Below are 24127 nucleotides of genomic sequence, written 5' to 3'. Positions count from 1 at the left end.
TATGTAGAATTATGAAGATATCAACTGGATTTCTTTTCACTTTGTATTAATGGTTTACGTGGAGTTACATGCTACTCAGAACTTGGTTAGAGAATAAAATACCAAGGGTAATAATAATGATAATAGCAGCAGCTGCTTTTTGTGAGTACCTGTCATGTGTGTTAAATGCTACACATGCCTTGTCTCATTTAATCCTCCTAGTAGCCCTATGAAATGGATCCTACTTGCCCCCATTTCACAGATAAGGAAGCTGAGCCTCTGTGAGGTTAAGTGTCCTGCCTGGAGTCACTTAGCTAATAAGTGTTGAGCTTGTATTTGCACTTTCTGATTCTGATTTTTATTAAAACTCATTTCACAATAACTAGGTAAATAAAGTCAGGTCTTAAAGTCTTTGCATTTCATATAGTAGGTATATCAAAGGTACTATTCTAAATTCCCCATTTGGAGAAAGCCACCTGCTTTTTTTTATACTTAACATAAAAAAAGAAAAAAAAAAACACCTTAAACTCTGCTGATACCAAAGGAGGACAGTAGCTCAGGGAACCGGCTTGGGTGATGATAGCACCTCTGGCTGATTAAGGAAAAGAAAGTGAAGGAATTTTAGCCATGCCTTTTGGTAGATGTGTCTATGGTAGAAGTGACAGACCTTGTGGGGGAGAATTTAGAAATAAAAAGAATAAAAGGGGAAGTTTAGGATTAGTTTTTAAAGCCTCATAACTAGACAGGTGCATGCTCATGTCTGAAATGAAGTAGATCTTACTGATTGATTGATTGCACTGCGCAGCTTGTGGGATCTTAGTTCCCCAACCAGGGATTGAACCCTGGCCCTCGGCAGTGCGAGCACAGAGTCCTAACCCCTGGACCCCCAGGGAAGTCCCCAGAAGTTTGTGTTTATATGTCAGCATTCAAGCTCATATCTTACTGGCATTTACAGATTGTTGGAAGAATAAAGTTGTTTCCTGAAAAAACAGGCAAAGGCAGAAACTGAGCCCAAAGAAGGCATTACTGTCTGTCTTCTCTCTGTCAACTTGACAGTGGCTGTTTTTATGATTTATACTAATAATTGCCAAGTATCTTTGTGCAAAACTGAACGATTGGAGAGAAGATTAATACTGGTTGCTCAAACTCTACAACAGTTTTTCCCAAAACATTTTTATGGAATGCTAGTTGAACAGGATGATCCATGGCAAACCAGTATGTGTGAGAAGTATTACTGACTGTCTTCTCCACTATGTGAAGATTTGTAATTCAGATTAACATTCTGAAGGCCCTGAGAAGTTCTGCAATAGAGGAACTTGCTTAAATCAGTAGTTCCCCAAATTATTTAATGCCACAATGCTCCACACACCCACTGGAGACATACATTCTTTTCTGTTTTCCACTTATTAACAGACACTTTGCTTTTCTGCAATATAGTAACACATTACAATTGTTACATGACATGAATGAATGAGTTCAGAACACTGAAGGTGAGATGACTTGCCAGTGTGATAATAAGTGAAGTTAAGTGATAGCATTTTGAGAACTTTCCTAAAGCAGTGCTGTGACCTTTTCACAGACTACGCCATGTTCTCTGCCTGGGTTCTGGGGATTGTGTGAATATCAGGAAAACTCTGGTACACTTTTCCAGCCCAAGCTGCTGGTGCGCTTGTAGGGGGCAGGATTCCTGGCTCCCTTATCCAGGATGGAAAATAACCCTTCCACGAGGAAATGATGAAGGCAAAGAGAAGGTAGCTGAGAATCAAAGGGCGGATGAAAGTTCCAGATGCCTCTGTTGAATTGGTCCACATTTTTTGCCTCACTTCCTTAGGGAAGTGAGAGTTTGCCCAGATTAACCTTTGACAGGATGAGATAAAGCACTGTTTTACAATCCCCATGTAACATGTTCCGGTTAGAAATAAATCCTCCAAATACTATGTGACTCCCATGGAAAATCTCAGTAGCCCACTTTACATGCCAAATGTAGGAGTGGGTCAACTCTGACCTACTTTTGAGCATTTGTGAGAAATTCCAAGATAAACTTGTGTCCAGTGCTCTTCTTCTCTTCCTGAGTGTAGAAGGGAGAACTTTTAGGACATTGGTATTTGGCAAGCCACGGAGTTTATGAGCAAGAGAGAATTAACGATCAAGAGCAAATTCAAATGAAGATTATAAAGAAATCATCCTTTTGGGATTGCTAAGTTTGATCAACGAAACACGTTTCAAGCTCATTTTTTAGACTATTCTATTCATTTTAAGCTTTTTTTTTTCTTTTTTAAGCTCTAGCTCCACTGCTGGAGCATTAAAAGAACCACTTGATTTATCAGTACATACTGAGCACCTACTGTGTGCCAAAAAAGTCTTATAGGTACTAGGGATATAAAGTTGACAAAAATTTGTTAGATTCATATCTACTTTTAAAAGTGAATAATCGTGGGACCGGAAGGGATGGATAGGTGGAGCACAGAGGAGTTTTACGTCTGTGTGATACTGTAATGGTGGATATATATTCACTAAGCATGTGTCTAAACCCATAGAATATATAACATCAAGAGTGAACCCTAATCTAAACTATAGACTTTAGTTGATAATGATGTGACAACGTAGGTTCATCAGTTGTAACAGATGTCCCACTCTGGTGGGGAGTGCTGCCGATGGGGAGGCTCTGCATATGTGAGGGCAGGGGTATGTGGGAAATCTCTGTACCTTCCTCTCGGTTTTGTCGTGGACCTAAAACTGCTCTAAAAAAATTAGTCTTTAAAAAAAAAAAATTGTGGGACTTCCCTGGTGGTCCAGTGGTTAAGAATCCAGCTTCTCATGCAGGGGACTTGGGTTCGATCCCTGGTCAGAGAACTAAGATCCCACATGCTGGGCTTCCCTGGTGGCGCAGTGGTTGACAGTCCGCCTGCCGATGCAGGGGACGCGGGTTCGTGCCCTGGTCTGGGAGGATCCCACATGCTGCGGAGCGGCTGAGCCCGTGAGCCATGGCCGCTGAGCCTGTGCGTCCGGAGCCTGTGCTCCGCGGCGGGAGAGGCCACAGCAGTGAGAGGCCCGCATACCGCAAAAAAAAAGATCCCACATGCTGCTGGGCAACTAAGCCCATGTGCCGCAACTACTGAGCCCGCCCACTCTGAAGCCCACGTGCCACAATGAAAGATCCCGTGTGCCACAACAAAGATCCCATGTGCCACAACTAAGACGCTAAACAGCCAAAAAAAAAAAAAAATTGTAATTGAGTTATATAGACTACGGTCTGTGGCTTCAAGCAACTTATAGTCTTTATTCACAGATAATAATGTACACAGTTTAGCATACTTGAAATTCACAATTATAGTCCAAATTATCCATTCCTTTATTAATTCACAGGATGTTCACTGAGCATTTTCCAGCACAGGCCCACATAAAGTAGGTTTCCTAGGGATTGTTTCCAACAGTGATTCCCTGTTAAAGCAGCCTCCTTGACAAATGAAAGGCTGGGTTGCATGAACCTTTTAAATATAAAATTACTTTTTTTGCTCTGCTGAATTCCAATGTGTTTTTTTTTTTTTTTTTGGTTACTTGAATTTCAGATTGACTGTATCGGGGAGAATCTTCACAAACACAGAACCACTGACTATCACTCTGTGACTTACGTGTACATTGGCAGCCATGAAAAATACATGGAAATGCTGGTTTTAAATTGGATTTCAGTAACTGACTGTGGCTTTGCGTTTCATGGTATTTGAGTTAAGGAAGAAAACAGAGCTCAACTCTTCCACCAGTCGAGTCTCAATAAGACATATATATTTAATAGAAATGTTGGTTTCTCCCCGTTGTTTATGCATAGGTGGCACGTGGCCAGCAGGAGTGAATGTAGTGCCCAGTGTGGCTTGGGTTACCGCACATTAGACATCTACTGTGCCAGATACAGCAGGCTAGATGGGAAGACCGAGAAGGTTGATGACAGTTTTTGCAGCAGTCACCGCAAACCAAGCAACCGGGAAAAATGCTCAGGAGAATGTAACACTGGTGGCTGGCGCTATTCTGCTTGGACTGAAGTAAGTTGGTTCTCACTCAGAGAGTCTTCTTCTTGGAGTAAGTCTGATTAGCTGATGATGGCTCCTTGCAGAGCTGCATTGAGAAATCCCATTTAGAGTACCATGATTGATTTATAATGGCTGCCCCCATTAAAACTGCAGAAGAGTACCATGATTGATTTGTAATGTCTGATGTGGGCATGGCATGTGGAAAATTGGGAGTGGTGGAACAACTCAACAGAACACTTTTTTCATATCCCACAAACTATGTCCAATTTTGTTTTCCTTTGCCAGTTTGCTAATATTGACTTCAGTATAAACCTGGTAAATAAATTGGTAACATGAACCAATCCCCCTAAAATAACAACTAGAATTGACCAGACTTTGTTGGTTGGTTGTTTCTTAAGGACTGGAAGAGACAAGCCAGCCTAGCCAGTATCTTGAGCATGCTTGATGAGAAACTCAGCAATAATTTTATTTCATTTGTTTTGTCCTTTCAGTGTTCTAAAAGCTGTGATGGTGGAAGCCAGCGGAGAAGGGCTATTTGTGTCAACACCCGTAATGACGTACTTGATGATAGCAAATGCACGCATCAAGAGAAAGTCACCATTCAGAAGTGCAACGAGTTCCCTTGTCCACAGTGGAAATCAGGAGACTGGTCAGAGGTGAGATGGAAAGGCTGTTATTTCCCCCAGCTCATCTCCGATACTCAATTCTCAGTCTCCCCCAGGTCGCTTCAAGGCTAGACCAGCTACACCTTTCTCCCACCTCCTCTTGAGGAAACAACTCCAGTCTCCCCCCTGCCCCGTGACTGTCTTCACTGGACATGACTGGTCCACTGGCGACCCCAGAGTCACAGTGGGTTTATCTGGATTACCCACCGTAGTAGCTTCTGTTGGTGATTTTTTTCTCCTCTTTTTTTTTTTTGCAGTACAAGGGCCTCTCACTGTTGTGGCCTCTCCCGTTGCGGAGCACAGGCTCCGGACGCACAGGCTCAGCGGCCATGGCTCACGGGCCCAGCCGCTCTGCAGCATGTGGGATCTTCCCGCACCAGGGCACGAACCCGAGTCCCCTGCATCGGCAGGCGGACTCTCAACCACTAGCGCCACCAGGGAAGCCCTGTTAGTGATTTTTGAAGCTCCAGCTCCTCACCTTCCCTCCCCCTTGAGCCCTGGCTAAGTTGCTATAAAGGAAATCAGGGCTTTCTTTATTAATTATAAAGCTGCATTGGCTTCGATCTGAAGTCAAAAATAAGATTCCCTGATTTCTTACCTTTGAAATAAGAGAATTAGACCCCAGTGAGTGACCTATTTGATTACCCATCTAGTTGCTAGTGGAAAACTTGGGAAAAAGAGAAAGTAGCAGGCTGAGTATTCCAGATGTATGCTTTGCTTGTCCCTTACCCGATGAAGCATAAGGCTAACCCTCCATTGTGTAGCATAGGTGGCCCGAGGACAGCAACTTGCTTTTATAGACAGAGTCAGTATTTCCTGGTGAGCTTCTCACCGAGCAAGTGCCTCCCTCCACCTTTCTTCAGGGGAGCAAGTGGCAGGGGAACAGAAATTGCCTCATTTATGGGCCAAGTCAGGAATGTGGCGAAAGAGGTATTTCCCTGCTACAGCTTCTGCATCCATTCCCTTATCTCATCCGTGCAAGTGCAATATTAACTGTTTACTTTCAACATTAAATAAAATCTGAATCGTAAAAGAATACTATTAACGCCTCTGAAATGGCAGACAAGTAACAGTGCATGTGGTTAACAGTGTCTGACTCCTGGACAAATTAACAGCAAACCTAGTTCTTATGTTCTATGTTAACTACGTGGCCTTAGCTTCAATTCTAGTATTTAGTAAAAAAAAAAAAAAAAGAAGAAAGAAGGTATTGGGTTTAAGTTCTACTTAGATAGCTAATACTAGCTTAAGTAACAGACCTTTGCAAAAATACTTAATGAAATGGAAGTGGGAGATATGAAAGTATATATTCAGTATGATCCAACATTCCATAGCTAAAAAGACTGGGAAGAAAACAGCAAAATTTTAATAATAATTATCCCTAGGTAGGTAGTGAGATTTGGGGATCATTATAGTTTTCTCTTTTATGTCTTTCTGTATTTCTCAAGTTTTCTACAATGAAAGTAGATAATAATGATGATGTTATTTATTTATTTAGATTATATTTAAGACTCATTGAATGAGCATGTGCTAAGTACTTCACTTGGATTTTTCTTATTTAGTTTTCACAATTCCTGGCAGTAGGCATTATTGTGTTCCCCATTGTACCGATGAGAAAATTGAAGTACAGGGAGATCACTTAGTATCCACAGCTGATTAAAAAACAGTATTAGGATTAAAAACTAGGTTAGTCTGACTCGTAAATTCCCCACCCTTAACTTTTATGCTACCAAACCATGAATGCTGTTTTTCAGGATTTCACAGCATGATGCTGTGTTAAGTTTATTCTGTGCTTGAAACTGTCCCAGAGCCTGGATGAATACAGAATGAATGAACGAGTGAGTGAATGCGTGAAAAGCTTGAACCTTGATGTATTTACAAATTGCAACGACTGAGAGGAATTGCTGTGGGAAAAGAGAACACCTGGTCCTGTTAATCAATGACTAATCCCCGGGAACCACAGCACATTGTTCAGAAATGACCCTGACTGGCTGTACCTTTTATTACAGTGCTTGGTCACCTGCGGAAAAGGGCATAAGCACCGCCAGGTCTGGTGTCAGTTTGGCGAAGATCGATTAAACGATAGAATCTGTGACTCTGAGACCAAGCCAGCCTCCATGCAGACCTGTCAGCAGCCAGAATGTGCGTCCTGGCAGGCAGGTCCCTGGGGACAGGTATTTTGAATGATAAAGTTCTTAACTACATTCTTTCCTTCTTATCTGGAGCGGGCCTGCAGAGGGACGTTCCAGCGGCCGGGATTTAACCACCATGGCATGTGGCACGCACTGCACCTCCGTGGCGCCAAGTGATGGAAACTCTGCAACCATTTTGCCCCACTTCTGAGGGTTGCCGCTTGGCCTCCTGGAGCTGATTATTCCTTTTCCAGACCCACGTGCATGTCTTCGCCCTTGGGTTAAAACTGTAGCTTGAGCACACACGAATTTGAACAAATTCACAACAGATCTCGTGCCTGGCTGATGTTATCTACTAGCGTGCAGCTGTGGGTCTGTTACAGAATGTGATCCAGCGCCAGTGTCTTTGGCAGGAGGGTCTGGACTGGGATTTGGAAGGGGTGTTTTGGCTCCCAGTGTCATGATTCCTACGTTCACCTCTCATAAATTATTCAGACTTTTCAAACAGAATTAATTAGATCAAAGGTTACAGGAATCATCTCTCTTTGAAAGAATCTTTTCCAAGCCCCCAGTGTAGGTTTCACAGTCATTTGAACTGTTCTTAAAGGAGAGAGTGAAAGTCTCCCTTGGGCTTGCATTTAAGAAGCCACTACTCTTGGAATTAAGTCTTTCCTAATATAGAAGCAAAAGCGTTCGGGTACTATTTAAGTAGCACTCCACGTTCCCAAGAGAAGCAAAGCAGCTGCTTGCTGTCACTTGTGTAATCTCTTTAAGAATGACTCTCCCTCCGCCCTGTCCAGCCACAGCCTCTTCCCTAGCTTACGTCTTCATTTCCAACATACGTGCAGTAAGTGAGAGCAGCGTTATTACTACACCCTTACAATTTCTACCGTTTACATTGGCACTCTTCCTCTCCATTACACAGCGTCCTTGGTCAGAATGGTTGATCATGTTTGATCACACTTATTAAACAGGGGGAGTCCACTCATGCCCCAGATCTTGCCTCCTTTTTGTCCATATCTGCTAGCTCTTGTAAATAATAGCAGAAGGAGAGCACAGCCCAGGGCCACTGTTAAGATTTGAATATAACAGCTTTTAGAACTAAAAGGCCTGTTTTTTTATGTGTGTTTATACCAGGTCAGTCCTAGCCAGAAATTTGTCCCTCCTTTGACTGAACATGCAATTCAGGGCAACAGACTTTCTTAAAATATTGAAGAATAACGCATGTTCATAAGAGAAGTTTTGCAAAAAGTAATTTAGCAAAAAGAAGAAAACCACACTCCTAGCTCTACACTGCAGAGTTAATACATTTATGAGTGTCTCCTTATGTTTTAAAAACTAAAAATAGGATTGTATTTCATCAATTTTTTGTTAATTGAAGTAAAACTCACGAAACAAAATTAACCATTTTAAAGTGAACAAATCAGTGGCATTTAGTACATTCAGAATGTTGTACAACCACCACCTCTATCTAGTTCCAAAACATTTTTGTCACCCCAAAATACTCATTAAGCAGTTACTCCCCATTTCCCCTTCACCCCTGCAGCCAACAATCTGCTTTCCACCTCCATGGATTTACTTATTCTAAGTATTTCGTACGAATGGGATCATACAATACGTGACTGTTTGTGTCTCCAGCTTCTTTCACATAGCATGGTGTTTTTAAGGTTCATCCATGTTGTAGCACACATATGTACCTCATTCCTTTTTATGGCTGCATAATATTCCATGTATGGATATACCGTAATTTGTTCATCCATTTATCCCTCTACAGACATTTGGGTTGTTTGCACCTTTTGGCTATTGTGCATAGTACTTAATTCTTCTATAAATGTTTGGTAGAATTCACCAGTGAAGCCATCTGGTCCTGGACTTTTCTTTATTAAGAAGTCTTTGATTACTGAGTCAATATTTTTACTTCTTATAGGTCTGTTCAAACTTTCTGTTTCTTTTTCAGTCAAGTTTTGTGATTTTTTGTGTTTCTGGGTAATTAGTATGTGTTTGGAAATTTGTGTGTTTCATCTAGATTGTCTAACATGTTGGCTTATAATTGTTCACCGTACTTTCATTATCCTTTTTTATTGCTGTAGAGTCAGCAGCCGTGCCCTTGCTTTCACTTCTGATTTTAGTTGTTTGCGTCTTCTCTCGTTCTAGTCAGTCTAGGTAAAGATTTATAAATTTTGTTGGTCTTTTTATAGAGCCAACTTCTAGTTTTGTTGATTCTGTTGTTTTTCTATTCTAGTCTTTTTTTTTTTTTCCTTCTGCTAGTTTTGAGTTTAGTTTGTTCTTTTTCTAGTTCCTTAAGGGGTAAGGTTAGGTTATTGATTTGAGATCTTTTTTTTTTAATAATATACGTGTTTACAGACAAATTTCCCTCTGAGCACTGCTTTTGCTGCATCTTTATATTTATTAAAACGTAAATTTTATGTTTTATTTTTGATTATATTCATCTGAAAGTACTTTCTAATTTCCTTTGTGATTTCCTCTTTGATCCACTGGTTATTTAAGACTCTGTTGTTTTATTTGCACATATGTGTGAATCTTTCAGTTTTCCTCCTGTTATTTCTTTCTACTTGTGGCCAGAGATGATACTTTGTGGGATTTCAGGGTTTTAAAATTTATTAAGACTTGTTTTGTGGCCTAATACATGGTCTGTACTGGAGAATGTTCCATGTGCATTTGAGAGGAACGTGTAATATGGCAGGGGGGCAATAAGCAAAACTATCTCAACACTTTCCTACTGAAATTTGTCAGTAAGCACTCACCTAGTTGCTTTAAGTGTTTGATTAGCTTCCAGAGTTAAAAAAAAAAACAAAGATTCTGCCATTTTTTGCCAGCTTAATCGTTGCTTCAGTGGAGGGATCAACTCTCGGGGCTTCCTGAACTGCTATTTCCATGACGTCACTCTCTCTACTTATTGTCTTTTAGATGCTTTTTAAGTCTAACAATTAGGCTTAGTGGCTACATTTTCCTTATGATCTGTTTGCCATGGTGCATTTAATTGACTTTTGGTTCTTGCCTAGTTAAGTGGTTTCTAATATTTTGCCTTTTAGAAATAATATTGCAAAGACCATTCTTACACAAAAATATTCATGCAAACTCCGATAATTGCTTTAGGAAAATTTTCCAGAAGTCAAATAACTATATAAAGTACCTATTTTAGCCACAGCATTCTGCTAGGTAGAGTGTGAAAGATGTAAAAATGATTGAAATGTACTCCCCTCTTTCCAGGGGTTCACAGTCAAGGAACTGAACTCCTACAAACATAATTCCAGTGGGAGGCAGAAATAATTCCATGTAATATCTTGATAATCGATTAGTATAATTTGTACAGAGTAGGATTACCTGCTTTTACATAATATCTTTGAGTGCCAGCCCTCTGGCCCACTATGATGGAAATATTTTTTCTCTTGTAGAATGTGATAGGTAAAGTTAGGGAAAGAGAACATTGGCTAGATTGTATATCCTTTCTGTTTTCTTTCTTTCCCCCAGTGCAGTGTCACTTGTGGACAGGGATACCAGCTAAGAGCAGTGAAATGCATCATTGGGACATACATGTCAGTGGTGGATGACAATGACTGCAATGCAGCGACTAGACCAACTGATACCCAGGTAAATTTCCTTTGTCAAAATCAGTTATTGGCTTTGGGCCCTGCTGCCAAAACTTCCCAGGAGCTCAGTCAAAACTGAAGTCCTTTCATAGTTAAGTATGTAGATAGAGGAAACAGTAGACTAACTAAATTGTTCTGGATTTACTTATTTGTTACATTCTGTATCTAATATTTTGATGTACCAGTTTTGTTCTCTGCTTATTGGAATTGTATGTAGGCTTGATTCTGATTCTTATTGGGTGGCAAAGTTTGACTCTTTGGGCTGGTTTTCTTGAACTCAGATTTTTTTAATGATTTCAATGTAGGGTTTGGCAAATAGTATCGTATGTTCAGGCTGCATGTGCTGGAGCTGGCTTGTTCTAGCTCACAAGCGATGGTTGGTAAATTTTCAGAAATTTTGCAAGCTGGTTGTTAAATTCAGTCATTATTAAAAATTGAAAATAAAAACCTATAAATAAATAGATGATATTAAAAATGAAGTTGAGAAATACTTTTCCCTTTCTAATTATTTTCCTGTAGTTCACTCTCATTTACATTGCATTTGTACGTATTTGCATGGTGGAAATACTGTACAGTGGTGAGCACATCCCTTTTTAACTCTGTGTTCATTGATACCAAGTTGGTAGCTTGAAATTGGCCATGGTGAGAGTACTTACACCACAGAAATCAGTAGATGCTGTAATTCAGAGTTTAATTGATTGTTGTATTGATTGTTTAGACTCAAAAAAGTGAGGGAACAAATGTTAATAATGCAGACTAAACTTTTAAAAGTCTTGTGTCTGCAGCTGTTATGTTGTAAACAGCATAAAAAAATAAGGAAATATTTTTCTGGTACTTGAAAATTATTTGCTGGTTCAGCACAGAAATTGTTCATGTCATTGGGTGAGTGAGCGAAGTTCTGACATACATCTTCATTGTTTCTCTTTCACGATACTCTTAAATGTAAACAAAATATCAACTGACATTCATGTCAGAACTACATTTGTCCAGCAACGACAACCATCGCTCAGGCACAGATTCAAGAGTTCAGCAAAAACAACAAACGTGTTCTGTAAGAATCAATGGCTCTATGAAATTTAAATTAAAGAATTGTATATTTTATTGTTATTTGTAAATTTTATGCTACACACTCTTTATATCAGAAAAACTTATAATAAGCATATATACATGCATAGGTGCATGTAATATGTGTGTATGTATATATGTATATACACATACATATCTGTACACACGCATAAGCATGCCTTGTTTCTCGAGAGAGCTAGTTGGTAATCATTCACCAGCACACTATTCCGTGTAGACCTTGATTTTGGCATCATTTGTGTGAGGAGAATATGTAAAGAGAAGAGTGGGGTTTTCAGATCAGCTTTGCTAATTGCAGAAGACAGGATTTGAACCCAGACCACACCCAGAAGTTATGCTCTGAGGCCCCATCTGGCCACTGTACTGCCTCGGCTCTGAGTGCCCTCAGTCTGCTACTTGGCAACATGTGTTGTTCATGGATGCAGAGTCTCAAAAAAGGAAATGAATATGGCAGTGATGTTCATGCTGTCATTGCTGATCAGTTAACCAAACACTGCTTGTGACTTGTGTCATCTTTATTTTTTTTATTGAAATGTTCCAACCCACTGCATGATAAATGCCTGGGAAGTAGCTGCGACATCTAAACACGCAGAAAGTAAGGTCTTAGCGACTCCCTTAGAGATTCACAACATACGTTTCTAAGTTATTCAGTAATATCCATGGACTGACTATAGGGTAGCTCTTGCAGCTGCCGCATGTGAATAAATTTTTCACTGTGCGACAAGTTCCCTGTGCCAATCTTTGGACCCAGGCAGAGGAATAGGCAAGGTCTGAACCAAATAACAGAATTTCCTGTTCAGTTGGTAAACTTCCTAAAGTCACTTCAGCACTGAGCCTCCAGCACTCTGCACTGTGCCCGGGCATCCTGGGCATTTAATGGGTATGTATTTAATCCAAGAACATTTGATAACCACTGAGGCTGGGAATGATTGTGAACAGGTGTGTACTTCCGATTTCCCATTTGGAAATCTGGGAATATTACCTACGCATGGATAACCTCAGTCCATCGTAGGAATTGCCTCTGAGTGATTGAGGGGTGTGATATAAATTCTAGGCTTTGTGATATTGAATACACCTCTTGTATCTAGAGTTGACCTTCTTCGGGGCCTCAGGAGCTATCTGCGGGTACACTCGGAAAGCAAGTTCGTGGTTAGCAAAATCTGATTGAGAAGTGAATTGAAATGTAGAAGCAGAAATTGGCCTGCAGAATGTTTCAAAACATTAACAGTTAATCATGTTAAAAGGGTATGCTGCTCTTTCCTAAATTGTGTGTCATTTTACAATGTCTTCTTCACACAAACAGGTAAATAAATGTGGTTTTGTATTAAGGCACGTACAAAGGGACTCAGATTATATCCCATTTCACAGTTGAATTTGTAGTTGGGGCTGAGAGGTGTCACGTGACTTGCCCCAAATCACCCAGAAGTCTGAGATCTTAGAATTCTTTGTCCTTATATTTGTATACGCCATGACTGAAAGGTAACTTTGGCTTTTTCTTCCCGTCCGCGTCTAGGACTGTGAATTACCATCTTGTCACCCTCCCCCCGCTGCCCCGGAAGCGAGGAGAAGCACACACAGTGCTCCAAGGACCCAGTGGCGATTTGGGTCTTGGACGCCAGTAAGAACGGAAGAAGTAGAGAGGGTGGGAGGGAAGGCAGACGTTCTCTGACACAACTTGAGAAAGTAGGTTTCTATCCAGTGAGTGACTGTTTCAGATAACATTTCTGCATTGTTTTATTCCAACACCCAGTGCTCGGCCACTTGTGGAAAAGGTACCCGGATGAGATATGTCAGCTGTCGGGACGAGGATGGCTCTGTGGCTGACGAGAGTGCCTGTGCAACCCTCCCTAGACCAGTGGCAAAGGAGGAATGTTCTGTGACCCCCTGTGGGCGGTGGAAGGCTCTGGACTGGAACCCGGTAAGCAAGTGGATTCTTTGGAATTGGGAGAGGACTGGGGGAGCTGTAAGGAGGATGACTAGTCGTGGGTCCCCAAGGTCAACGGGCACTGTTTTAGAATTGGACTTGGTTGTGAGATATTCTTCTCCGCGTATGTGCAGCTGGTATGAATCTTAGCCAGATGTGCAAGAAATGCACATTTTTTAAAAATGTGTAAATCAACTTACAACCCCTTAAGCCCACATCCTGTTGGGCTGGTTGGAAAATGCAGTCTTAACTGAGCCAAGTCACATTAGAATGTAGTAGGCTTGTGGAGTACCAGAAGTAGCAGGGAGAAGTGGGGGGAGTAAGGGGAGCGCCTCAACTTGCATCTGGGTGCCTCCTGCATCCCGTGGTCCCTTCAAGTCCTGTGCCTCTGGCTTCCCTGCCGAGAGGGAGAAGTAGGAACCCTCAGGCGATGCTGGGGACCCAGCCTCCTGTGCACACCAGGAACCACCTGTGGACTTTTATAAAAGTAGAAAAAAAAAAAAAAGGGTAGAAAAACCTTTGTGTTCAGGTAACTCCTGCTTTCTGCCTTGCAAAAGCTCCCGAGTCCAGGAAATACAGAGCTTAGGACAGGTGAAGAGAATGGAGATGAATATCTCAATAAATACCATAATACATATATGAAATGTGAGAGCTGGATTCAGAGAGAGCTGTGTAAAAATCCAGACATTGACATTAACTGGCTGCATGACCTTGAGCAGTCTGGTGTTAGTCCTTGAACCTCAGTTTCTTCTGCTCTTAAAAGAGGCCAAAAAGAATATCTACCTTATAAGGCTGTTGTAAGGATTATTTGAGATTCTGTCTGTTAAACGCTTAGAACAAAGAAGGTGCTCAGTAAATGGTAGATAATCTCACTCTCACGCCCCGAGCTTCCAAACGTACACATGTACATCTGTCAGATCCATCTGTCTACTCACCAGGTATTCAGAAAGAGCAGTGACTGACAAATAAGAAAGTCCTTGCCTTTATGAAGATCATTCCAATGGCAATTCCAGTCAATGAGGAAATAAAGGTATAAATATATGATATAGCACCAGATACTGATACATACCAGAAAAAAGGTCAAACACAGTAATGGCAGAGAGAAAGGGGTGATGTGCTTTTAGACAAGGTGGTCAGAAAAGGCCTCACATTGCATTGAGCAGGGCTTGCATGGAGTGAAGCAGTGAACCACATGGATATCCGTGTTGTACAGCAGAAAGTAGAGCAGCTGCAAAGACCCTCAGACGGGGGTGTTCTTGGCCTGCTCAGAAAGCATCCATAAGGCCCGTGGGGCTGGAGTGCAGTGTGGAGAGTGATAAGAGATATGTCAAAAAGGTAGCCAGGGCTTCCCTGGTGGCGCAGTGGTTGAGAGTCCGCCTGCCGATGCAGAGGACACGGGTTCGTGCCCCGGTCCGGGAAGATCCCACATGCCGCAGAGCGGCTGAGTCCATGAGCCATGGCCACTGAGCCTGCGCGTCTGGAGCCTGTGCTCCGCAACGGGAGAGGCCACAACAGTGAGAGGCCCGCGTACTGCAAAAAAAAAAAAAAAAAAAAAAAAGGTAGCCAGTGGCCACATCATGAAGGGCCTACTAGGTCAAGGTAAGGACTGTGGACATTATTCACAGTGAATTGGGAAGTCACTAGGTGAATGACATGATCTGACTATAGTTTGCAAGGGTCATGGTTTATGATATGTGGATAACAGGCTTGGGATGGGAGGAAGGTGTCAAGATTACAAACAAGAGCCCAGCTGAAAGGCCACTGCAGTAGTCCTGGCAAGGGAAGGCGGTGGCCTGGACTAGGGAGGTGATGGCAGAGATGGTGGGAAGTGGCTGATGGGGATGTATCTTGCATACTGGGCCGACAGGGCTTCTCCATGAAAATGACCATGAGGTGGGAAGAAAAGAGACGGGGAGATGCCAGGGTTCTGGGCCTGAGTGACTGGCTGAACCACCCTTTCTCTTTCTGAACGTCCAATGTAGTGCTCCGTGACGTGTGGCCAAGGGAGGACCACCCGGCAAGTGGTCTGTGTCAACTACAGTGACCACGTGATCGATCAAATCGAGTGTGACCCGGATTATATCCCAGAAACCGACCAGGACTGTTCCATGTCACCATGCCCTCAGCGGACCCCAGACAGTGGCCTCGCTCAGCACCCTTTCCAAAACGAGGGTTATCGCCCCAGGAGCGTCAGCCCTAGCCGCACCCACGTGCTCGGAGGAAACCAGTGGAGGACTGGCCCCTGGGGAGCAGTGAGTATTCCCTGAAGCCTTTGCGAATTTGCTTTCTTCTCTTTCATTTGATGTAGTGCTTGGAGGGAAACAAACTAGAAACACCTCTGGAGCATATTAATGTCAGAAGGGATTGACACTGTGCATTTTCATTTGTTGAGGTTAATTGCAGTCCCAGAAGAGGTGTCACTTGAGACAGTCTGCCCGCACCTCTAAGCTACCTTAACTGGGTGGAGGGGAGGGGGTGTCACTGCTGGATGATTTGATCAGACAGCTTCCTGGAAGGTAATGTGAAGATGCGATGATTGATCCTGGAGATGGCAGGCAGCTGTTACCTGAAGGAAAATTAAAAGGGCAGAAGAACTTTTCTGAAAGGGAGTTTTTAATGAAAGTCATTTTCCTTCTTGCTGTCTTCCAGATGAGTGTAGTCTTGAAGTGTCACAATCGCTATGCCATTTGTAGTAGTAGGTCATTGTCTTGGATTAGGAGAGAAGGAGTGGGCCGGGTAAAATCTGTGCTTAGAGGGAAAATTCCATACCTGAATGGTTATCAGCACAGGCTTTAAGGAAAGATGCCTCTGTCGGATCCAAGGACTTGTACTTTCAGATTTTGGTGTCTTTGGCAGGTCCCCTCTCCTCTTTGAGCCTGTTTCCTCATCTGTAAAACAAAGTTAACAGTAACTCCAACTTTCTTGGCTTGTCGTAAGAATTAAATACAACGATGCAAATAAAGTGTTTTTCACTCTGCCCACCATCGTGAAAATTTAATAAATGTCGACGATTATTTTTATTGTTACCGTTATCTTTGTCCTTCAAATTAGGAAGACCTTGACAAATAATATTTAGCTAGCATTCAAAGGAAAAATATGCTCTCGAAAGTTTCAGAATTTTTATTGAATAATTTTCCAAAAAATAATTTTATTGTGGAATACTGGACATGTCTAAAGGAACTTCAGGAGGGGTAAGGTAGCAAGAGACCCTGGGGAGGTATGGGGAGTTTGGTGTTTATTAATCACTCACGAAGTCTTTTTAATTGTTTACTATTCATTTCCTTCTAGTACTGCTAATTGTGTTTAATTATTTCTGGACTAAAAAGCATTAGAAGGAACCTGTCGGTTTCCCACCATGGTTATGTTTCAATAAATTAGGTTTACTTTCCTGTGAATGCAGATAGCCACTGAGTGTTTTCACACACTGCACCTGTTGGTTGTAAGCAGAACATCTGCCTGGGACCTTCACCACCTCATTCTCCTCCCTTACTTCCCACTTTGAGGCTTCCTTTGCCTGGGTTAGAAGAAATTTGGGTTCTGAGAAATTAAAGGGTGATCAAGAGAGGTCATCACTGAGTGTCCCATGATTTTTCCAGTGGAAAAAATTCACAACTCAAACATGTCTATTCTAATGATAACACTAGAACTTAAAAAAAAAAAAAAAAAAGGGCACTGAAAGCTATTCTTGTTTAGGACTACATTTGTGGATAATACATTCCTTTAAGATTGAATGATTCTGCCCTTGGGCAGAGTTCCCAATTAGGGAGGATTAGGTAACCTTTTTGCAGCAGTGGGCAATACCATTCTTCTCATTGTGCCTGTTTTTTGTTTGGGGATTTTTTTTTTCTAAGTTAAGTGAGGCTGAAGGTGGACAATGTGATTTTTCAGCTGTAGGCTGACGTGCCTGACTTACTCCCAGGAGAGTGTGGCATGTGTATACATCTCTGTGTGGTTTGGCATGCATGGTTCTTCCTGCCTGCCACAGCAGGAAAGGCAGCAAAGCATCACGAACACTGGAGAAGGGGAATCTAACGTTTCCAGTAGTTTCTGGAATCAGAACCTCATTTTACAGTATGTTTTTGCGTAAACCTGAACCTTCTGTAAGTTTTTTGGTGTGTTACCAACTAGGGGTCTCTGGTTGCAAGCAAAAGAAAAGGAATTGATTCCTTCAAGGGAAAGCAAAACAAACAATACTGTTCATTTAGCCCCAGTAGAGACTGGGACCAGAACATCTTCAGGGATCTAGCTAGGGGTTGGCAAATTTTTTCTGCAAAGGGCCAGGTAATAAATATTTTCAGCTATGTGGACCATGCAGTCTCTGTTGCAGCTAACCAGCTCTGCTGTCTTAGCACAAAAGCAGGCATAGACAATATGTAAACACATGGAAATGGCTGTGTTTCCATAACACTTTAGTTATAAAAACAGCTTGCAGGCCAGATTTGGCCCCCAGGCCAAATGCCAATCTCTGATCTCTAGATGCAACAGTATCTACAGTATAATTTCCTTTCTTTTTTTTTTTTTTTTTTTGAGGTACGCGGGCCTCTCACTGTCGCAGCCTCTCCCGTTGAGGAGCACAGGCTCCGGACGCGCAGGCTCAGCGGCCACGGCTCACGGGCCCAGCCGCTCCACGGCATGTGGGATCTTCCCGGACCGGGGCACGAACCCGTGTCCTCTGCATCGGCAGGCGGACTCTCAACCACTGCACCACCAGGGAAGCCCCAGTATAATACATTTCTTTAAGGAGTTTCTGTCTTAATGAACCCTTTTCAACTCTGAACCACCCTTGAGTCGCTCTGCTCATGATTCAAATTCCCAGGAAAGTCTGATTGGCAGCCCGTTCCTCTTACTCCTTGATCAGGGAAATGTAGAGCATCTTAAAACACAGTGCCACTAAGATGACATCCATTGGCGGAGAAATGATTCCTTAAAGGAAAATTGGGCTGCCAGGTGTTAAGGGGAAGTATAGTAGGCAGATAAAAATACCAGATGTCCATCATCTCTTGCTTCCCTAGTGGCCATTCTCTCTTGTTCAGTGTGGATGATAGGTACAGGGTTTGTTCGAAGGAATGTTTACCTGGGAAAATATGTCATCTAAAGAGGACAGGAAAATTGTTAACAAAATAAGTCCAGAGTGAAATTCTGCAACATGAGAATGGAACTAAGAATCCCTGTTAATCAAAAAATGGCAAAATTGGACCTGGAGAAAGATGATGTACAGTACTTCACCTGTGTATGAGAGTATAAAGACCCAGGCCAATGCTGGGTTCAGAACTGTGCAAGCACAAGTTCTAGACTGTATGGCGCAATTGCTTGGCCCCCAGCTGAGCGCTCTATCTGTTTGGTCAGATTCTCAATAGGAAGCATCTGACTGGTCACTGGGCAGCCAGTAGATTAGTTGACCTTGGATTTGTTATCCTTCCTTGCTCCACTCAGCCGTATTGAAGGGAGGGTAGCATGTGGTTTATGGAACTTTGCTTCTAGAAACTCTAATTGGATCAGGCAGTAGATCCTGTGACCAGCACTATAGGATCTAACAGGGATACAAGTATGACATTGATCCCCTCTGAAGGAGCTTACCATTTTATTGGGACAATAACACCGGTGACATAATAAACAAATAATACAAGATTTTATTATCAAAGGAAAAATTCAAGGGCCAAAATATATATATTCCAAATCTGTTAACAATATGGAAGGTCCTTCCTAATGTTTTAAATTCTGGTCCCCAAACAAAGCTGATTAAAATAATAGTTCTCTGTGTTTCTCACATAATAAGCTGTTTAAAAGTAGAAAACAAATATTTTTAAGTTTCAAGTGAGTATATCAGAACCCTCAGAGAATAGAGGTAGGATTTTTGTAAATCAAACGTTACCGGGCTTCTCTGGTGGCGCAGTGGTTGAGAGTCCGCCTGCCGATGCAGGGGACGCAGGTTCGTGCCCCGGTCCGGGAAGATCCCACATGCCGCAGAGCAGCTGGGCCCGTGAGCCGTGGCCGCTGAGCCTGTGCTCCGCAGCGGGAGAGGCCACAACAGTGAGACGCCTGCGTACCGCCAAAAAAAAAAAAAAAACCTAAATATTTGCTCAGACAGAATTCATAAATCTGTTTTCCTGCTCTACATTTAAAAATTAAACACAGTATTTTTGAAAATCATTTATAATTTGTCCAGCATAGGCAGGGAAATTGAACTGAAGTCCAGTACAATAAGCAAAAAATAAACATTTTCACATCTTTATATGGAAGAAGCCAACCAGCAAGGAGCAGTATTTATGGGTATTTTGAAATAACACTGGTTTGAGCTGGGGTTTGATAGCACAGATCAGCCATTGGAACCCGGAACTCAAAACAATGTTGCAGATGCAGTGGGAGACTTGATAATTCCTGAGAATTGGATTGCTTGGAGGAATAGATGGTTGTTTTACAAGCAAACAGATTGTACAAGTTAAGGGTCAGAGTGAAGGAGACTAGCAAACACATCGGGTTTCAAAAGATAAGGAAATTATGGAAAGAAAAAAACACTCAAGATGTAGATAAGTAAGAGAGCTATGAGAAGCTTGTGTGGGAAATTAGCTGAAGGGTGAACATAATTCTATGACAACCGTGAAAGGGAATAAGCAGTAGGCTCGTGCACCTGAAGAGAGGTCTGTCAATATGGAATTCAAGTTCACTGGGGAATAAAAATAAAGAAGGAAAACAAATCTTGCTACCATTAGCCTCCGAAGTAGAGGCTTTTGCCAAGGGAGAGGCAGGAACGTTACCTGCAAGGAAATGATATGTAAGTGACATTCCGTGATGCTTTCCTTGGGTAATTGAAGGAGTTAGTACAGAAGCTTAATTTCAACAACTGGCAATTCCTGAATCATGTGATTTGACCCCGGTGTTGAAAGGGAAGTTAAATGTTGTTTCTAAATAAGCGCTTGCAGTTTTGCAAAGAAGAGAATTTCCCAGTAGACTGTGATGTCAGTCAGCACGTCTGTACCTCTCAGAGATGCAAAGGATGAATAGGACAGCTTTGGAAATCCCCAGACATGATCACTCATTAGGCATTGATGAAACACCTGCTGAGACCTAACCTGCTCAAGGGGGAAGCCGTGTTTCTGCCACATTTGTCTCTGACCCTTCAACCAGCTGCTTTTTGTGTCCCTGAGATGGAGATCGAGGTAGGGATTAACCTGTTGACTGATGTCTGCTGTGTTCAGTGTTCCAGTACCTGTGCTGGTGGGTCCCAGCGGCGTGTTGTTGTGTGTCAGGATGAAAATGGATACACCGCCAACGACTGCGTGGAAAGAATCAAACCCGATGAGCAGAGATCCTGCGAATCTGGCCCTTGCCCTCAGTGGGCTTATGGCAGCTGGGGAGAGGTGAGAGCAAACTCCACTTATACATCCTTTGGGAAAAAACAAACACCAAACAGCGTTATTGTTCATAGTTTATTTGAAGAAAAGAACTAGCTCTAGTTAAAGCTTCTTGATTTCAGGTTAACTAGGAGAACAGTCTTAATTCTGGACTATTTTAAAAGTGCATTTATTACCAAGTAGAGACAGCTTGAGTACATAGGAGAGAAAAGTTAGGAAAGAATGCAGATAAATGCTACTTTCAATTGTTAACCTCTGCTGATTAAAACATGGGTGCTTTTAAAGTGATTGAAAATGTGTGTTAAATCAGTGATTGGAAACTTTGCCATCTTCTTCATAGTCTTGGGGTGTTTGTGATGCACCCTTGTTCCCATGGCATCGTGTCTCCTAATATTTCAAATCCCTGATGAACCAGAATGAATAGGAGCTGTTATTCCTATCAAAGGTGATGCATTTTAATTGTAGAAATGAATAATTAGCTGTATAGTCTCAAATAATAAAATTCTTCAGCTGTTACCTTTTAAGAATTGCCTGCTATGACCAATGAAAGGCAATAGAATATTTGGAGCAGACAAAACTGGGTCCCATTCCCAGGCCTGGCTCTTACAAGCTTTGTGGCTTTAACAAATAATACAACTTTGCCAAATGTCTGTATTCTCGTCTATAAATGGGAATAATAATGGCACTCACTTGACAGTGTTCACATCTATTATATGAGATAGTGCGTGTCAAAAGCCTAGCCCATAGCCTTCAATCACAGTTAACTGCTTTTATAATAATGATAATCAGTATTATTACTCCCAATAATACTGCTTATCATTAGCATTACTATTATTATCGAATGGGGTTTTGAGCCACTATCATGTGTAGGACTTAGATGCTTATTGTTTTGTATTTAATTAACAAAGAATATATCTCTCTACTCTTGAATCCACAGGGAGAACCCATATTTAGAGTTTGTTGAGTTGTTCTGTCTTGACTGTAAAATTTATAAAATAACACACGAGGATTAACATCGTGGAGACTCCCCCCACCCCGCCAAGAGGGGAACAAAGACACATGAGATGGACGGGCATGTTTGTCCACACCCCTGGCTAAACGAAATCACGTGTCCACATCTCATGCTTTCATCCACGTAACCTAGTAGTCATAGGCACTCATAACGGAGAGTTTGTTAACTTTCGGTGATAATACGTCATTCTGGAGGGCTTTGCTGAAAGGCCGGAAGGGGAAGTCAGGTTTGGAGACGTGTGTATTGTGGGTTTCCCAAAACTCCTCGTAAAGTTCTGTCCCGTGGGGCCTGTGCTTAAGCTTCTGTAATTGGATAGAAGCCAGGAGAGTACACGCATTTACTGGGATGCTGGCTGTCAGCACGGACCAGATCATTCCAAATTCTGTGGGAGATCTGGCCTTGACACAGCAGGGGAACAGTCAGTGTTCCTGGATGTGAGCACAGCGGTACTGTCCAAGAAATACAACTTGTTCCTGCCTCAGGAGTGTGGGTCTAGCCAACAGTCAGAACCTTATCCAATGTTCCCACCACACTGTTTACTCATCCTAGGGGAAAACCATCATTATCCTCAGATTCAGAGATAACATAAAATATTTGAACGTCAGAAAGGTCTATGGAGACTAGAGTCACAGAATAGACAAAGGTTGGTGACAACTTCTTAGAGGTGGCCCGAAAATAAAACCAGCTAAGTCATTATTTCCTTTATTTGGTCCTGAGTAGTTTTTAGATTTTTGTTTCTTTGATTTTTGGTTCTGAATACCTCAAAAAAAGGCTGTAGTCTTATCCTAGACACCTGCTGTTGAATTGACTTTGATCAAGTGAAACTCTCTTAAGCTCAGTTGCCCCATATATAAAATGCGGCAAATAATTACACTCTCCTCTTGATGAGATAATATATATAAAAGCACTTAGTGCAGATGAAGAGCTAATGCTCAATAAACAATACCTACCATGAAAGTGGAGGGCTCCGGTCTGCTGCGTATATTACTTTTGGTAACTCAGCTTCATTCTGCCTACAGACTTACCTTGCCTGATGCTGTAATAGAGTCTGGCTAAGACGTTTCTCTTACAGGAAAAGAAAATTTGCCACTGGCTCTTCAGGCAAAATAACTGCAGCCTTCCTTTTTCTTCTTCCAGTGTACTAAGCTGTGCGGTGGAGGCTTGCGGACAAGACTGGTGGTCTGTCAGCGGCCCAGCGGGGAACGGTTTCTAGATCTGAGCTGTGAAATTCTTGACAAGCCGCCAGATCGAGAGCAATGTAACACACATGCTTGTCCTCAAGACGCTGCATGGAGTACTGGCCCTTGGAGTTCGGTACGGCCCTAACTATTCATGTTTGTTAAGCAAAATATGTAACTAACATGCCCAATTCCAAGGTGTTCTGGGTCACTCCTTTGGGACAGATAATTATCCTCCTCACAAGGGCATCCCTGAAACTGTGCTATACACAGTCTGCTATTTTCTTCATATTGACATACAACAGAATTAATTAATTTTTTTATGAGATTGCCAAAGTGACTTTACAGGTGACTTGTACCTCAAACACGACTTTGCCAATGCCCAGAAGTAGCATCCTTTCCTATAACTAGACTATATATATTTGTGTGTGTGTGTGTGTGTGTGTGTGTGTGTGTATTTTTTAAGAAACTAAATAACTCCGTGCCGTTATTAAGCTCCAAAGTGATTTAAGCAGACAACTCAAAAGCAGATATTCTTTCCTTTACTAAGCTGGTAGTTTTGACTTTGGTGGGAAGATACCTGCTTATTGAGGCCAAAGCAATTTTTGATTCAGAGACTATACCTTGCCTCTCTGTGACTCGGGTACAGCTCTCAACACAATCACCAAAAAGCTTGTGCCCACAAAACTGACTGAAACCATTTGGAAAATTCAAAAGTGGACTCAGTGACCTGATGCCATTCAAGGCATCTGAAATGTTCTCTCTTCTATCAAGACACAAAGCCTGTTTGAGACCATTTTTTTCTTTGGTCCTAGGCTTCCTTTGCGATCTACTTTTAAATGACATTGTGAGACAGATTCGCCATTGTAAATACTATGCAAACTTCTGGGGCAGCTCTTGGCAAACAGAAGGATAGGCTATGTTGAAACGAGACTGTGGCTAAATTGTGCCATAGGTATGGAGTCATTAGGGCTGTTTCATGTAAATAGAGTAAACATTCCTGTGAATACATTCATTGCACTGAAGCTGAATTATTATTATATTAAGTCATATCCAAAAGCCTTTTTTATTCCATAGGGTTCTGAGGAAAAGTCTTAACCATTCCTAAGACCAACTAAAGAGCAGATTAACTGACCTGACATGGCTAATACCTGTTGACACTTCTAAGA

General features: G+C 41.9%; 1 protein-coding gene across 7 annotated transcripts in view; it reads left to right on the top strand.

Moving 5' to 3' along the window:
- Window positions 1-24127, top strand: part of ADAMTS9 (ADAM metallopeptidase with thrombospondin type 1 motif 9) — a 224177-nt gene that overhangs the window by 67872 nt on the left and 132178 nt on the right. For all 7 annotated transcript variants that reach the window (XR_010947101.1, XR_010947102.1, XR_010947103.1 and 4 more), the window contains 9 exons: window positions 3806-4016; window positions 4496-4660; window positions 6676-6840; window positions 10291-10410; window positions 13006-13110; window positions 13243-13410; window positions 15399-15668; window positions 20613-20774; window positions 22918-23094. Coding sequence is in view for 1 of the 7 variants with exons in the window: in XM_067755092.1 (XP_067611193.1) it covers window positions 3806-4016; window positions 4496-4660; window positions 6676-6840; window positions 10291-10410; window positions 13006-13110; window positions 13243-13410; window positions 15399-15668; window positions 20613-20774; window positions 22918-23094 (1543 nt within the window). In the remaining 6 variants the exon portion in view is untranslated. The remainder of the gene's footprint in view (window positions 1-3805; window positions 4017-4495; window positions 4661-6675; window positions 6841-10290; window positions 10411-13005; window positions 13111-13242; window positions 13411-15398; window positions 15669-20612; window positions 20775-22917; window positions 23095-24127) is intronic.

Source organism: Pseudorca crassidens, chromosome 10 (genome assembly GCF_039906515.1).
Source record: "Pseudorca crassidens isolate mPseCra1 chromosome 10, mPseCra1.hap1, whole genome shotgun sequence".
Classification (NCBI taxonomy): Eukaryota; Metazoa; Chordata; class Mammalia; order Artiodactyla; family Delphinidae; genus Pseudorca; species Pseudorca crassidens.
The sequence above is the reverse complement of the archived record's forward strand: the minus strand, read 5'-3'. Positions and strand labels throughout refer to the sequence as shown.